The sequence below is a fragment of the Spinacia oleracea genome, chromosome 5 (assembly GCF_020520425.1).
Source record: "Spinacia oleracea cultivar Varoflay chromosome 5, BTI_SOV_V1, whole genome shotgun sequence".
NCBI lineage: Eukaryota > Viridiplantae > Streptophyta > Magnoliopsida > Caryophyllales > Amaranthaceae > Spinacia > Spinacia oleracea.
Genome location: NC_079491.1, coordinates 4,296,301 through 4,312,554, shown reverse-complemented (window position 1 = coordinate 4,312,554; position 16,254 = coordinate 4,296,301). Strand labels below are relative to the sequence as shown.

The window sequence follows — 16,254 nt, the reverse complement described above, 5'->3', positions numbered from 1 at the left end:
ATTATGATCGTCGAGTATATCATCTCCCACGCATATGGCTGGAATACACAACTTTTTTGAAGAAAACAATCTAACAACCTGTTGTAGTCATGGTGATGATTTCATTTGATTCTTCCGAAATTCTTAATGTATTCGAAAATTTAATACCCGTTGCAATCCCATATTGTTACGGTCCATTGTAAGGTTAAGTCCCACATCGGTCATATGGGTGGCTGATGTGTGGTTTATATAAAATCATGGGCTCTCCTCCCCTTAAGCTAACTTTTGAGATGGTTCTCCTGTGATCCTGTATCAATGGTATCAGAACCGACCACCGCTCCTAGCACCACATGTGACCGATGGAGGTGACGCTGATGCTCGTCCGGGGATATTAATTACTTCTTTTTAATTAGGTGAGATACAAACTAGTTTTTGAATATATGCCTATAACTACTGAGTAAAGATTTAATAAGTGGTCGAGATCCATTTTAATCTTGGAATTGTGTGTATAGAGCTCATTGCGTGGGCTCACTATGATAAGTGGCCAAGTGGGCCAACATTCACCAAATTAATAAGGTCCAAAATAATAATAATAATAATAATAATAATAATAATAATAATAATAATAATAATAATAATAATAATAATAATAATAATAATAAGTAATAATTTCCATTATTTCGTCATAATTCAGAAAATAGCAGCACCATCCTCCTCCCCTCGCAACTCATCTCTTATTATTACTCACTCTTTTTCTTACTAACTCGCGAACATCAATCATAAAGTAAGAAACTTTCCCATTATTTATTTATTTTATTTTACACTTGTATTTTTCATATCGGAATCACAAAAATAATATAAATTGAGTGTTTTGATTTAGAATTTTTTATCATTTATCTAATTTTGAGTATTGTTTAGATATTAATTCGACAAGTTGATGTCTATGTTTTGTAGATTTGTAATTGCAGGAAATATTTTGAAAAGAAAATACAAAAATGGAGGTGGGATTTCTGGGTCTGGGAATAATGGGCAAAGCCATGGCCATGAATTTGTTGCGCAATGGCTTCAAGGTTACTGTTTGGAATAGGACTCTTTCAAAGGTAATGCATTTCTCAATGTTAAATTCAGGTATTTCAATTTTGTGGTTTTGATTGTTTTGGGAATTGTTGTGCTAATTAGTTGAAGTATTTAGGGTTATAGGTTCATCATGTCAATCTGTTTCGAAGTTTTAGTTTGAACAATGAGAAAAATTCTAAAGATGATCAACTAAAAGAAACTCAGAAGTGAGAACAAATAGTAATTTTTTGTTAGGAAGAGTCTGATCTTTTGTAGTGAGCAATATGAGGATGGACTTGTGTTTTATGGGAATGTATTGAGTATTCTAATTTCTAAGTATATGTTTGCTATTTCGAGTTTTATCGGATGCATATTGATGAGAAGTTTCATTTTGACGAGATTTTAGGTCATTGTAGCTATGATTTTACCAATGCTTTCATAACTTATTATTCCATCCTGCTAATTAGTACAGTATTTCGCTTGCATCGGGAAACTTGTTTGGTGACATTGACATCGATTGTACTTTTGGTAATAAATTTAGGAAATGGAATGGAATGTAAACCAATAAGAAGTTGAAATGATAACCTGAACTCTTACCGTTATTAGTCCCCTTATATCAATTTGAGATTGAGGAGGGTAATGATTTTGTTACTATAGGGTTGGAAAGGGTAAAAATGGGTGGTGATGGTTACTCTTAGGAAATGGTGTGTGCTACCCACCTATCATAGTAACTACTCCGTAATAGGTAATGGAATATTGGAAACAAGTTTTGGATTCCATCTCCGACACTTAAAAAAACACTATACCAAAATGCTCTAACTGGATATAAAAAATGCTGATATATATTAGTGGAATAGGAAGAGCTGAAGTTTTATGCAGTTCAAGTAGTTTCGGAAACTCCACCGACCTTACCGCTGATATCAGGGACAAGGAGTGTAGCCTGTTCTTAGATCTTTGTTATGTGGGATTGGAAATGAATGAAACAACACTAAACCGTATTAACTACAGTATCAAGCAACAATCTCCTGCTCAGTTTTCCACTATATGTCTTGTGTAACAATACAAAATCTCAAGCAACGAGAAAAGTTTATATAATCACGACAGGATACGGGGATGTATAATATGAACCTTTACAAGTGGAATATTTATAGTTGTGTTAGTCCGAGACATGAAAGCTGGGATTTTTTATGTTTACTTGGCTGAAGTTCTCACGTTTATTGTTATTGTACTTAACTTTTACATCTTGAACAGTGTATATACATTTAGTCTTAACTAGATGTATGATTTTTCCAGTGTAATGAACTTGTGGAACATGGAGCTACTGTTGGAGAAACACCTGCAGCTGTGGTCAGGAAGTGCAAGTATACAATTGCAATGTTGTCTGATCCCTCAGCCGCCATTTCGGTTCGTAAATTAGTTCTGAATGCTTTGTTAAATCTTGTTTTGGTATTCTTATTTATCTACACCTTCATGATTCCTTAGGTTGCTTTTGATAAAGACGGGGTCCTTGAGGAAATCTGCAATGGAAAAGGCTATATTGATATGTCAACTGTTGATGCAGATACATCCGTAAAGATCAGTGAGGTTTGAACTTTGAAGTGTACTAGTGAAAACTCGCAACTTTTTTACTATAGTTTAAGTTTGTGTGATTCTGATATCTTCCGACAAACTTTCAAACCTTCACGTTTTGCATTTTGTTGTGGTTTGGTGTTCTTACTCAAACCTTTCCATGCTTTACATTTTATTACGGTTTCTGATGTAGGCTTGCCAATCGCAATAAGTCAAAATCTTTCATGCTTTACACTGTAATCTCTGTAGTCAAATAAGCAAATTGAACCATTCAAAACCCTGGGCTGTTCATCACAGAATCATATTGTTATATTATGTTGAGGTATCTTGGTAACTAATCAGAACACAACCAGTGACTAACTAGCTATCTTATACGGGTTTATGGTAATAATGATGCAATTTCCTTAAAAGTTAAAACCTAATTCTGGAGTTATCCTAGACCATAGTTGGTGCTTCGATGCACTGTTTGTAATTGCAGTTGTGAGTTAAATTTCCATCTCCCAAAAGTTTCAGCTGATTGATTACCAGACTGTGTTTTGGTTCACTCTTCATTTTCGAGTATCTTTTTGCTTCAGTAGTCTTTCCACTTTGAAACTCCAAATTTAATTTAATTTGATTTGCAGGGAGTTACATCCAAGGGTGGGCGATTTCTGGAAGGTCCTGTTTCCGGTAGCAAAAAACCTGCAGAAGATGGTCAATTGATTATCCTAGCTGCTGGTGAGAAGGTAAAAGATGAAAGTTTGTCATACATATATCATCTTATGAAAACTACCAATCTGGCTTACACCCATTACTCCCATCAAGATACAGAGCATATTTTTTCGCTAAGAGCTGGTGTTCTTTAAACTGCAATTTTCTGAAAAACTTGCTTTGTGAGCCTTTATTCTGTATCTTGATGAGTTGATGGTAGATGAATGATGGTGGTCTTCTCCAAACATCTTTGATTGCCTTAATATTCATTGTACCATGTGTGATTTGTAGGGGCTATATGATGAGGCAATTCCAATTTTTGATGTGTTGGGGAAGAATTCTTTCTTCCTGGGGCAGGTCGGAAATGGAGCTAAAATGAAGCTAGTGGTCAACATGATAATGGGCAGGTAATGTTCTTTTTCCATTACGAGTGAATAATCTTTATAAGCATTTCCATTTTGTGTCTAATATTTGGGCATAGACACTATATGGTAGAGATTAAAAGAATGGTCATCTGCAAAATAAGATGACCTGAAGATTACACTTGTGCTTCATTTTACTTGCAACTTGTATTACATCTTTATTGTGGACCTAACTTGACTTTATGTTTGTCTTCTGCCTTGCATAATTAACAAACCGTGTATTGATTTCTAAACAGTTTCTATAACTTTATGGATTTGTACTAGAAAGGGCTAGGGCTGTGTACATCTGGATCTGTCCAAGCCCTGTATGTGGTGGGATCATACCAAATGGTTATGATACCTCCTTTAGAATAGTAAATATTAGCGGGAGTTCTGTACTTTTCGCCCTTTTTTTCTCTTGTAAGGTGCAGGGATTGGATTGGGTAATTAGTAAATATATGAAAAGAGAGACAGAGAGAAAGGAAACCACAACTATGTTAATCTGTGAGGAAGTAAAAACCTTTCATTCAAACCTTAAAAGGAACCTGTTCTTGGCATTGAATATGAAGTTATGAACTGTGTCACTAGTACTTTTCTTTTGTATAACCGAACATAAACCTAGTTTTTTTTATCCCTGATAATCTGAAATTTTACTCCATTAAGCAATCTTTTGATCTAATCCTTAGAAGTAGTTGGCTATTGCTTGTGAGTTGTGATGTTGGTGTAAATCAGGACATGTGTTGTATTTCTTTAGTGCTGAAGTCCAGTCTGTTGTTTTCTAAATTTGAATAGTTACCCTAACTGATTTATCAATAAACACAACAACAAAGACTCGATGATGAAGATGAACTTGGGAAGGTCATGATGCAAGTTTAACCTGCCTGACCAAGAGTTTGTTCCTCATAGTGCATAGAAATAGCATAACTTCTGCTTAACTCACATTTAATTTGACACATTTTTATAGCATGAGAAACTATTTATTGGACTAGACCTGTTCCATGGGCTGGGGGGCCATTAAAAAGCCCGACTCCAGCCCATTTTGAAATGGGTTCAACCCTTTATTTTTATAAACGGGCTGGGCTCTTAAAGGGTTGATGTTTAATGGGTTTTTAAAGGGTTAGGGCTGGGCCCTTACAGGGTTAGATTTTATTAGCTTAATGGTTTAGTTAAACAAGGTGATAAAAAATGTCTTTTTTTATCCACACAATCTTTACAACTTCGTTCACTCTCTCTCTCCTCACCCTCTCACTTTTTCAGTCCAAGGTGATAAATTAGCTTAATGGGTTAGTTAAACAAGGTGATAAATTACTACCTTTGAAAGTTGAATTCTTAGGCATTTGATGTTCTGTGTTTGCTTCAGTATGATGAATGCATTTTCGGAAGGGCTGGAATTGACTGAAAGCAGTGGACTGGATCCTCAAACTCTTCTTGATGTGCTGGTAAGATGATTCATGTGACATGTTATGTAGTTTGTTGGTTTTGACCATTGGCGGATGCAATGTATGCTGAGTGGGGTCACTTGACCCCACATGGCTGAAATTTTTTGCATAATTTTAGTTAATTTTCGATTAATTCGAATTAAAAAGTACTTATAGTGACCACACTTAGTACAACTTCTAGATCCGCCACTGCTTTGACGGGCCTAAAATTATGTTGTAGGACTTGGGAGCCATAGCTAATCCAATGTTCAAGATGAAGGGACCTTCAATGCTTCAAAGTAAATACCCTCCTGCATTTCCTTTAAAGCATCAACAGAAAGATATGAGATTGGCTCTTGCCCTTGGAGATGACAATGCTGTTTCAATGCCAGTAGCTGCTGCGGCAAATGAGGTGAAAATACCTCTGTTTTTTAATTATCTTCCATTTAAACTAGTATTTTGATTAAATTACTCACTTGGTTCGGAATCAATAGTCTCATGTGACCATGTCCCAACCATACAAAATTAAAAAAAACATGGATGCAGTCGCGTTCGCGGTAACGGTCACGTTGTCGCGGAAACGGCTTGTACCGGATGAATAGAACGGATCGCGGCTGACATAGTGTGAAACTTTTGAAAATTTTCACATTAGCATGTCTAAGCCTTCTTACTACATTTTAAATCTAAAAAGTATTATATCAACACAAATAACCAAATCTATCATATTATAGTGAGTATTATATTTTGTGAACAAATAACCACTCGAAATATCATGTTTCATAAACTACATAACTAATTACTAAAATATTTTTGGCCAATTTGCGTAAAACAATAGTGTAACGGAGTATGAATTAGGCTCTGTTATGTTCACCTTATTTCCACTTATTTCAGGAAAAATAAGTTCAGTTAAGTTCAGGAAAACTAAGGGTTGACCAAGTACAATTTACAACTAAAATAAGTTCTAATAAGTTCAGAAAATAAGTGAAATCAGGTGAATAGAACAGCACCCTTAGTAAAGTACAGTATATTTAAAGCATCCGTAATGACAATTTTCAACAATTAAGTCCTAGTTCTTTTCCCTTGAAAATCCCATATCTGAAGTGGTTAGCCTTTATTTGTACATAATTTGAACTTACCGGTCCTTATCTGAACTAATATGAACATGTAAATATGTTTATTGTACTGATCTTGCATAGTTTTGCATGAACAAAGAGATTAAAATGTAATGTTGTTTGTGGACTTTGATTTGCAATTATTAATGTTGAATGCAGTCATTCAAAAAGGCTAGAAGCATGGGGCTTGGAGATCAGGACTTTTCAGCTGTGCATGAAGCAATTAAGGGTCCTAAACATCCATAATTATGAAGACTTCAATTGTTGGTTCAGACGCGAGCTTATTAGAAGATTAAAAGTTGTATGTATGTATGGTCAATTGACTACTGCATACAACTGACTGATTGTCTGATAGTTTCTGTTGATTTCATGCCGTAAATTTGAGAATTATGTGATGTTGGGGCTAAAAAATGCAGGAGTATCCAAATTTGGAGTAGAGGGTAATGAAAAAGATCAAGATTTAGTATCCACAATAGCACAGTAGGTGTATCAGTGTATGTACCAACTGTCTTTTGGAAGATTAGTTTCGTTTTTCCTATGTAAACTCAGAAGATGAAATAACCAGAGTAATAAAGTGTTTATTTTCAATGGATGAAAACACCAGAATGAATGTTCATTATTCTTCAGTTGTTCTCTTCATCTTATTCTTATTGCTTATTACATCAGACCAGAAAAATCAGATCAAACTGGACCCGAGAAAGCAAAAAGCACTCACATAAAACATTCAGATCAAACTAGACCAGAAACTAGAGAAATCAGACCATATCAGGTGAAGAGAACAAGGTCTTATGCTCGTTAGACTTCATGAATGAAAATATGTTAGCTGAAACCAAAGATGATGTGCATCAATAGCTTATGAAATAGCCTATTAAAAGATATAGCTTTCGGTTTTAGTACAAGTTGAAGTTTTTCCAAAAATGTACATACACTGATACACAAGGGAGAGCCTTGTTCATCGTATATAGAATAACAAACAATTTCAATACAAACGAAAGGGCAAATAGTCTTCATTTCACGACCATTGAACACATGAATAGTCGAAAGGGCTTAATGACGTGCTAATCTCTGATTAGATGTCACATAAATAGTCGAAAGGGCTTATTAACGTGCTAATCTCTGATTAGATATCTCATTTTCGCGATACACAGACTTGCATTCCCAATCCTTGTTAAGTAACTAACAGACAGGAGATGAGAACATCTAATCTTAAGATTACAAGAGTTGAAATCAATGTCTAACTAAATATTCCCATGTTATGGAGACTAACATATCATATTCATATTCATATTCATATTCATACCCACCCACATGTTGATGTGGGTGGTTGGGTACATGAAAGCCCCACTATTAGTGACTTAGTGCTCATACAAACTGCAACATGTTTGTAACCTTAATCATAATCTGTTTGTCCCCAAGTAATTCTTAGTAGGTTACAATGTTACATCATGAATAATTTCCAAGAATTTGAGTTAAACTCCACCTATTTCCATCATTTAAAGATGATAGGTTTATCAGCTCGTCTCCTATCATACCGTCTGACACTTATTTAAGTGTCAAACCATGCTAAGTATGTTGAAAACTAATGTGCCATGTGGTATGACGTGTCATTGACAATTAAATAAGTTTAACCGGAATTCTACAAGAGTTGAATATACAAATTTTGAAAAATAGAACCTATTGTTTAGGAGGGTGAAAAAGTTAGAAACACAACCTAATACTCCATATATAAACAACATAATACGCGAAAGCATAAAATTCTGAGTAATGCAAATAAGAAATAAATTACGCGTATTAAATTATGAGGAATGCAAATAAGAAATAAATGTATAATAGACACATGATTGTGTCATACGACAATATTTTTCACTATGTTAGAAAGTATATGTAATGCACAGCGTTAGCCTGCATATATCATAAGTTCATAACCGATTATATAAACAGGTAGAACAATTACTTATTTATTGAACAGTTGAACACAGATAATAATCATTCAGTAATGATGAATACATAGGATACTGCTATGATTCCTTCACACATATATTCTGTACAACCTGAACTTCAACATTCTTCCAACATGATAACAGAAAATGGGAAGATCCACCACACCAGATACATACTCAAATAATTACATATATCTTGAAAAACAGTTCTGTAAATAAAAATCCTGAAAAGACATAGTAGTATTCATTTTAGTTGAGGTTCAAAGATTACATCTGGGTTGAAGAACCAAAGCAAAAACAACATATCATCATGTGAAACCAGATGCAAATCTAGCCTTCCTGAAAGTAAGTTTTAGGCATTCACTCTTTAAGAAGGATATACCCAGTAGTAATAGGCAGTAGGAAACACACTAGTTTCAGTTTTACAGAGGTAAAAAAAAAAACAGAAGAAAAACCTCTTTAGTTACATAATAACAATGCAACCATGAAAATACAACAGGCCGTTCCTGAATAAAAAGACCGGATTCAGCACTGTTCATACGCGGCAGAATCCCAAGAGCTAAAATGACCTGAGCTTACTTTACTTCTAACCAACCAACTGTACAGCCAAACCGTAAAATACTAGCAGAAGGAGCTAATCAAAAATCTGCTGATCATGCATGGCCACTAACATTCCTTTTCCTTTCTTCACTAGTGAAAACCATTACCATTGCTACAAATGCTATTATTAAGGGTACCGTTTATATGCTCACTATGTACTCCGTTTGACATCCCATTATCATGACTATATTCGGGATAAATACCATTTGCTGAACCATTTTGATGAGTACTACCATTCATCAATAAATTTGCATTTCCGGGATGATGAATGCCATTCAATGCACCATTAGTAGCATGATGATCCTTGAGTGTGCCGTGGATTAATGAGCCATTGCCGTGGTTTTTGTGTACTCCGTTAACAAGGCCATTGCTGGGCTGTTTGTGAATCACTTTCACGGGGCCGTTAGAAAGCTTGCAAGGTTGTGTTGGCAAGGGACCGGTGCACTTTGGGCTATCTCTTTGCAACATATCATGTACAATATTAGGGTTGTCTAAGAAAGTGCTCAATTGTCCGGTTGCTGCGGCTATGAGACCTATATTCAATCAGGAAATAAGTTTAGATAAAATCACCACGTAATACATTAGATGAGAAATCAACATCATAAGACGACCATAATTATTAACACCCAAGTTATATTGTGATGTTTAGAGGGGAGTGTTAAGTAAGGCTCCGTTTGGAAGGGTGTGAAAACAAACGATATTCCCCTTTTCAATCATTTTACGTTGTTTGGTTTGGCAAGTGATGAAAAACTATTCTCCATAACTCCTTCAAAGGTGGGAAAACCCCTTCCTTTTGAAAGGGAGGGAAACCACTTTTCCACCTTTCCTCACTCTCCCTTCTTCCCCTCAATCCTCACCATCTTCTCCCATTTTCAAGAAACCAACCAAAGGAAAACTAGTTTAGAATTGTGTTTTCCCTTGGAAAATGTTTCCATGGAAAATCATTTTGCACTTAAAACGTTTTACACCAAACCAAACGAAGCCTAAGAGTAAACCCTATAAGGATAGGGAGGGTGTTGTTACTCGACATCAGACAGTTATTTGGCAACAAAAGAATGTGAGAATAGTGAAACTGTTTCCATAAAAGAGACACAACAGATTGCAGCATACGCACCTACAAACAGAGGTGAAGGACTTCCTGGTCTTGACTTAAACTCAGGATGAAATTGAGCTCCAACAAAAAAGGGATGATCAGGCAGCTCAATTATCTGATTAACACAGAGAATGTCAAATACAATATTAAGGAAAGAACAATCAGGAAATTTCCAAAATGTTTCTGAAGTTAGAATCCTAACCTCCATTCGCTCGCCGCTTTCATCTTTCCCGGTGAATGACATACCAAAACTCTCTAGCTGAGCAATCATATCAGGGTTCACCTATAACACAAAATTATTTACATGAAAAAATTAGTTAGCTATATAAGCATATCTACAACTAGATTAGGGCACGGATATTATAAAATTATAATTGACCAATTTTTTATAAAATATCAAGTAACAAAAAATTGTTCGAAATTTTTTCACCAAGAAGTGACATGTGTCATTTCTGGTTTCTGTTTTAGTAATTTTTCACCAGGCAATAGATGTTCTGCAGAAAGAGGTATATTATCATTGCAGTGTAAAATACAAACCTCATATCTATGCCGGTGTCTTTCATCAACAAAGTTTTCATTTCCATACCTAAATGAAGAACAAAAATATACATAAGCATCGAATGGAACATTCATTAAATGTCCAATAAAATAGACAAACTGATATCTTTCTTACAGCTTTGCACTCTTGCAGTCCTTGACCTGGAAGTATGTCCTCCTAGAACCAAGCCGCATAGTGGCACCCATATGAGTTTTTGATCCCTGTTTATGAAATATAGTAAGTTTGTAAGCCATATTATAAGCTTAATGAAGATACAAGTATACAATTGCCCCCAACATATTATAGACAATTAAATCATAATACATACCTCTGGCATGAATATAACAAAAGGATTTGAGGTTTTTTTGGTTTCTGTATCAAATTCCGTGCTGTTTGCATCTTGTAATCCAAGAACAGACCGAGCAAACTCAACGACAGCAAGCTGCATTCCCAGACAAATGCCAAGATACGGGATATTATTTTCTCTGGCATACTTCGCTGCAAGAATTTTCCCTTCTATTCCTCTATCACCAAATCCTCCAGGAACTAAAACACCATCTGCACCCTGAAATGCAAAGGTAATCAAAGAGTTGAGTAACACAACATTTTATGCAGAAAATGTGAAAGACAAGTTTTAGCACTTGACCAAAAAAAATAACTACACGAGACTAAGAATGTATCTGTCATAAGTCACTGATAACTGTGAGAGTCTGTGACCATTTAACAAAGATTTTAAGAGTAAAGTACATGTGTATGGACTTGCAAGAAGTTTGTTTGACCACGGACAAGAATCGTGCTATATTCATCTTTTACTAATAAAGATTTTCCCAATTTCAAAGTAATCACAATTCACGCCTAATGGTATTTAAGAACACAAACCTTCAGCAAATTCCATGCAACTTTGTAACTCTCAGGGTTCTGCAATGTAGAAAAATTTACATCAATATGAGAAAATAAACATAAATAAGAGCAAGCAAAGAAAAAAAGGGAAACTAGAAAGTGTAAAGAACAGCCCTTCATTACCTCCTCCTTGGTCGATTCTTCAAGGTCGCTAGCTGGAACCCAGTCAAGAAGTAGTTTACGATGACATGCAACTGAGGCGTGCAGGAGAGCCTGATTATAGCAGAAATATATACAGTTAATATCTCAATGTGATTGGAAAGACCTTAACTTTTACCCTTTCTCACTTTTACTTAATACATGTTAAAGTCAACCGCTACATGGGGATGAAAGATTCTTATCTAAATGTTGCATAAATCAGCATAAACATAAAGTAAATGATGTTCGTACGTTGCTTATATTTAAATTCGGGATCTTTTGTAAATGATAGGGAACATACAAGAGTATTAGGATGTTATGCTTCAATGCATGATGAGTGTTGGGTGCATAGTGTCCATAAACTGCTAATATTCGAAACGTGGATCCTCATTGCAGAAAAAAGAGGCAACTTTTAAAAAGGAGTCAACAAAGGCAATTATACTACACTGTATAACATGTGCTTACACTCCATTAGCAAATTTGTACCTATTATGATTTGATTTTTCTTAATTAGTTGACTTATCAGTTTTGACTAGACTAATGAATTTCTAATTAGCTCTAATTTAGAGTAGCTTACATTCTGGGTACTCCATTGCAAATTTATCACCAGTATGCATGTAAACAGGGAAAAAATAGCCCACCCCAAAAGATAGAGGCAATAAAGTAATACATTTCTCAGTTACCTTTAGCACAGAGAGATAAGAATCTGAAAGTCCTGTGTACTTTCCAACCATGGCTATTCTCACCTAATGGATTGAGAAAGAAAAAAAAAATTAAATAGTGGATAATGATGCTTTAGCTAATACAAGAATATCATTTAGCTGAGAAAAAACCAATTGTAATTCCGAACTTACAGGCTCGTATAACAAGCCGCAGAGTTGAGCTCTCCGAGTCCATTCATCTAGTACAGGCTTCTTCGCAAAGCTGCATGTAGCCAAGCAGAAGTAAGATGAGATTCGGGAAAATCAACTGTAAAATGAGAAAATGAGAGATGGCGGTAGAGGACAAACCTATAGAGGTTAAGCACTTTCAATATAGATTCGTGAGCCTTTTGGTCCTGAGGGAAATAAAAGGATATTCACAAGTTCAACATTCGCAATGATTTCAATAGAGGATAAACCAGATTTCCCAATTCAATAACAGAAGCAAAACCACTTACTCTAAGAAGCAAAGGAATGTGCCAAATGTTGGGGACATCAAACAGAGTTATAATATTCTCATCCTGAAAAAGGAATATTTTGGTAAGGTTTTGATTCATATATCAAATGACATAAGAGTTAAAAAAAAAAAACGACCAAAGAGTTTTGTTATTGAGAGTACCGGAACATGGCAAAATTGTGAGAGCTTTGCCTTCACATTTTCATCAAGAGGCTGCACAAGAAAAATGGATGATTAACCTAAACATAAACAGAGAGAAAAGTGTATATGCGCATGAAGAGAAAAGTGTATACCATCGTGCTGCGGCAAGCTAAAATATCTGCTGTCAAGCCCAAGCCACGCAGTCCCCGAACACTGTGCTGGGTTGGCTTTGTCTTCTGTTAAAAGCAAGAATAGGTTTTCATCAATTACATATACCAGGAACATGTCTAAACCACAGACTTCAAAATCCAGTTCATACAAAGAGGAAGAAATTTGATTTTAGTATTGTTTTAGTGGTTCATGAGTGATTCAGTTTATTGATTTAAGCTATTTTGATAACATAATTAAGAAATTCAAGTTAATGTTTTTCTTAAAAAGGCCATCTAAATAAAAATACGATTTAAGAATTCTTAGATTGATTTGTAAATTAAATAAGTATTTATAATTATGGGTTTCAATCACTAGCTATGCTTATAAATGTAATCTGGTTTTATTAAAGGCAAAGCAAGATTTATGGCTAATCTTAAAAGAAATTCAGAAGTTTATTGAAAAAGAATTCTTAGAGAGTTCGATTAAGTTTCTAATGAGATGATAGTGAGTATTTAACAAAATCTAACAGACTGGTATTTGATTTGATTCAATCACCTGCTCCCCAACAACATTTAGCACTGGTACAAGACTGACATGAATAAGGCAAAAGTTTCCAGAACCTGTTGAGAAGAGAAGTATCAATAACATTTTCCAATGAAAAATTCCATGTACAAGAATACAAGCATGCAACAGGTCCTTGAAAACCTACCAACACGATAGGAAAATTGTCCAAGAGCCTCAATAAACGGCATGGATTCAATGTCCCCTACATCATGAAAAACAAAACATTCAGACCAATTATACACGTAATAATATAATAGTTCATGACAAACCACGTAAATTTGATTTGATGACGCACCTATAGTTCCGCCTAATTCGATGACACAGACATCAGGAGGTCCCTCTTGTCCATCTACTGGTGTATGCGCTACACGTTCTATCCACGATTGAATTTCATCAGTAACATGTGGGACGACCTAAACAAGCACAAAGAAATATAATTCAGACTACGAAGTTTTCAGTAGCTGCAGTGGAAAATCTTCAATTAGAAAAGGATAAAGACCTGAACAGTTTTCCCCAAATAATCTCCTCTTCTCTCCTTGTCAATGACAGACTGTCACATACAGCAAAAAGAAAAACAAACAATAATCAATATCAACTGAATATCAAGAATAGTCAAGTGGGTTACTCCATCCTTAGGAAGGAAGGGTAGAGGGACAAGTTAAGTTAGGTAACAGATAAGGCAGTGTCGGTTAAAATTAGCTTGCCTGATAAATTTTCCCGGTTGTAATATTATTATCGCGTGTCAGCTTGATGTCTAAGAATCTCTCGTAGTTACCAAGATCTAAGTCCACCTGCGAAACAATTAAACAAACGAAATGAACCTCAATTGTTCAGTACTATGAAATATGAAAGTTGGCATATCCTTAACAACTTGATTAGTTATATGAGGAGATGATTGAGGTTGCAACATGTTCTGAATCAGCTCATGAACAACACTTGATCACAAGTTGAGTAGAACATCAATATCTTTCAGCTTAAACTATGAAGGGAACAACTTGCCACTCCGGCCCCACAACAATATATCCACAAGAAAAAGGAAATCACTTTGCTGTTTAAAGAAGAAAAGCAAGTGATTTCACACCTTAAAGCTTCTACTTCATATTTCTTTCCCCTTTATTGACTTCTAGGTAAAGAGAATATTTGAGTACCCAAATCTTCATTAACAATTTCATTAATGTTATCCAAGTTTTTTCAATGAAAACAGGAAAACCCACAAGCCAAATTCTTTTCTCTCACACCTTGTTCGATAAGATAAGATAAGCCGAAAGTTCGAATTCACAGCTCGATTCTCAAACAGATCAGCTATATGTAAAAAGACCAAATATTTTGATGGAATGCATAAAGAAGTAGTACATTGTTTTCATCAGAAAGTGGAGGAAAAAATGAAACAACCAATATCATTTTCTAAGAAACCTATCTTTTCCAACTACCTTCACTGCCGCCAAGACCAAACAAAACAAAATCAAATTGCTAACATTGATAATGAAATTTAGTCAACATCAAAGAATGACTTCACTAGAGTATAATATATTCAAATCTTAAGAAATTGATTCTCTTAAAAAAAATTGCATTTCATAAACCCCAAAAAATAAAAAGGGTAATTAATTAATTAAATTAATATGAGCATTTTTACCTCTCCTCCATCATCCAAAACAAACACTTCACCATGCTCAAAGGGTGACATAGTTCCAGCATCTGTATTCAGATAAGGATCTGCAACATCCCCAAATACCAAAAATTAAATTAAATCAACAATTAACCAAAAAATCAAAGGGAAAAGGGGGTTAAAAAATCTGTCTTTTATTGCATTTCTGGGTCTTTTTTACCCGATCACAGGGTAAAAAGTTAATCTCATACATTAGATTCATTCCTGGGGAAAATGGTGCAATGTGAAAAATTACTAAATCAAAATCTAATTGACCCCATAAACCCTTGCATTTAAACCTAATCCCAAAACCCACGTCGTAAAACTCTCATAAAACCCCATTAAAATCAGATTAAATCAAACAAAATGAACAAAACCCAGACAAAATAGAAATGCTATACCAATTTTAATGGCAGTAACACGAAGACCACATGCTTTAAGAAGAACACCGATACTACTTGCAGTAACCCCTTTTCCCAATCCACTCACAACACCTCCTGTTACAAGAACATACTTCATCTTCCTCAATTTTTACTGCAAATTTCTTCAAAAAAAATTCAACTTCCCCTGTTTTTTTCTTCCGTTTTCTTGAAATAATAATGATAAACTTAATAGCAATAATGGAGAAAAATGCACGTTATTTCCCAATTAATTTTGGGTTTTGTTCTTCAGAAGTGAAGCAGTTGCAAAGAGTATGAAGGGGATTTGGTGAAATTTTTAGAGTGAGAAAGAGTTTAGAGTGAGAAAGTTATAGAGATTAGCAATGTTGAACATTGTGACGGCCCCTCCTCATTTATATACCAAACAACCTCTATTTTTGAGGTTTTATTTTTATTTTATTTGTTTCTGTTTTTCCTTTTTATTTTTACAAAACCCTAATCAATTTTCCACGTGGATGTTTAAAAAAAATTATTTTATTTTTTATTATTATTTTAATTAATTTTCCTCTTCTTCCCGCCTTCTCCCATGGTCTTGCCCATAAAAAAGGTGTAAACTTTAAGGAAGCAACTCTATATGCCTACGTGGACACTTTTATATATGTTGCCACGATGTTGTGTGTTCAATTGATTGCGATCATACGTCCCATTTTGTGCATAGTCATATTCTTCAATGTTTGGTTATTGTCGATACGTTATCAATTTAGTCTTGGGTAACTTTAATG

The 16,254-nt window shown here is 34.9% G+C and overlaps 2 protein-coding genes across 3 annotated transcripts; one reads left to right on the top strand and one right to left on the bottom strand.

The window, feature by feature from the left end:
* The first annotated feature begins 642 nt into the window (after positions 1 to 642).
* On the top strand, positions 643 to 6,851 carry LOC110782898 (glyoxylate/succinic semialdehyde reductase 1). Of its 2 annotated transcripts, none has more exons than XM_021987153.2 (9): positions 643 to 763; positions 934 to 1,079; positions 2,329 to 2,439; positions 2,518 to 2,619; positions 3,228 to 3,329; positions 3,586 to 3,701; positions 5,056 to 5,134; positions 5,355 to 5,525; positions 6,385 to 6,851. In XM_021987153.2, exons 2-9 carry the CDS (start codon positions 975 to 977, stop codon positions 6,469 to 6,471), a joined length of 873 nt encoding a protein of 290 aa, XP_021842845.2. In that variant the 5' UTR covers positions 643 to 763; positions 934 to 974; the 3' UTR covers positions 6,472 to 6,851. The 2 variants fall into 2 exon arrangements, with proteins under 2 accessions (XP_021842845.2, XP_021842853.2); XM_021987161.2 differs by having other exon boundaries at positions 745 to 763; positions 948 to 1,079.
* A 1,650-nt stretch (positions 6,852 to 8,501) lies between these two features.
* LOC110782921 (uncharacterized) lies at positions 8,502 to 15,882 on the bottom strand. The gene is made up of 21 exons (XM_021987195.2): positions 15,494 to 15,882; positions 15,081 to 15,160; positions 14,152 to 14,238; positions 13,947 to 13,997; positions 13,743 to 13,860; positions 13,593 to 13,649; positions 13,439 to 13,503; positions 12,886 to 12,969; positions 12,755 to 12,805; positions 12,594 to 12,656; positions 12,445 to 12,491; positions 12,289 to 12,358; positions 12,118 to 12,180; positions 11,420 to 11,509; positions 11,276 to 11,314; positions 10,725 to 10,961; positions 10,532 to 10,617; positions 10,396 to 10,444; positions 10,061 to 10,141; positions 9,880 to 9,973; positions 8,502 to 9,298 (listed from the first exon to the last, which is right to left on the bottom strand). The coding sequence occupies exons 1-21, from the start codon at positions 15,609 to 15,611 to the stop codon at positions 8,856 to 8,858; spliced, it is 2,073 nt and encodes a 690-aa protein (XP_021842887.2). The 5' UTR covers positions 15,612 to 15,882; the 3' UTR covers positions 8,502 to 8,855.
* Positions 15,883 to 16,254: the final 372 nt, after the last annotated feature.

Excerpts from the sequence above, each read along its gene's own strand:
- LOC110782898 (XM_021987153.2), top strand. The coding sequence starts at position 975 with ATGGAGGTGGGATTTCTGGGTCTGGGAATAATGGGCAAAGCCATGGCC. Across the intron at positions 5,135-5,354 it reads AAACTCTTCTTGATGTGCTG|GACTTGGGAGCCATAGCTAA; the intron begins GTAAGATGATTC and ends ATTATGTTGTAG. Across the intron at positions 5,526-6,384 it reads TAGCTGCTGCGGCAAATGAG|TCATTCAAAAAGGCTAGAAG; the intron begins GTGAAAATACCT and ends TGTTGAATGCAG.
- LOC110782921 (XM_021987195.2), bottom strand. The coding sequence starts at position 15,611 with ATGAAGTATGTTCTTGTAACAGGAGGTGTTGTGAGTGGATTGGGAAAA. Across the intron at positions 12,657-12,754 it reads CACAATTTTGCCATGTTCCG|GATGAGAATATTATAACTCT; the intron begins GTACTCTCAATA and ends TTCCTTTTTCAG. Across the intron at positions 10,962-11,275 it reads TTGCATGGAATTTGCTGAAG|GGTGCAGATGGTGTTTTAGT; the intron begins GTTTGTGTTCTT and ends TTTGCATTTCAG.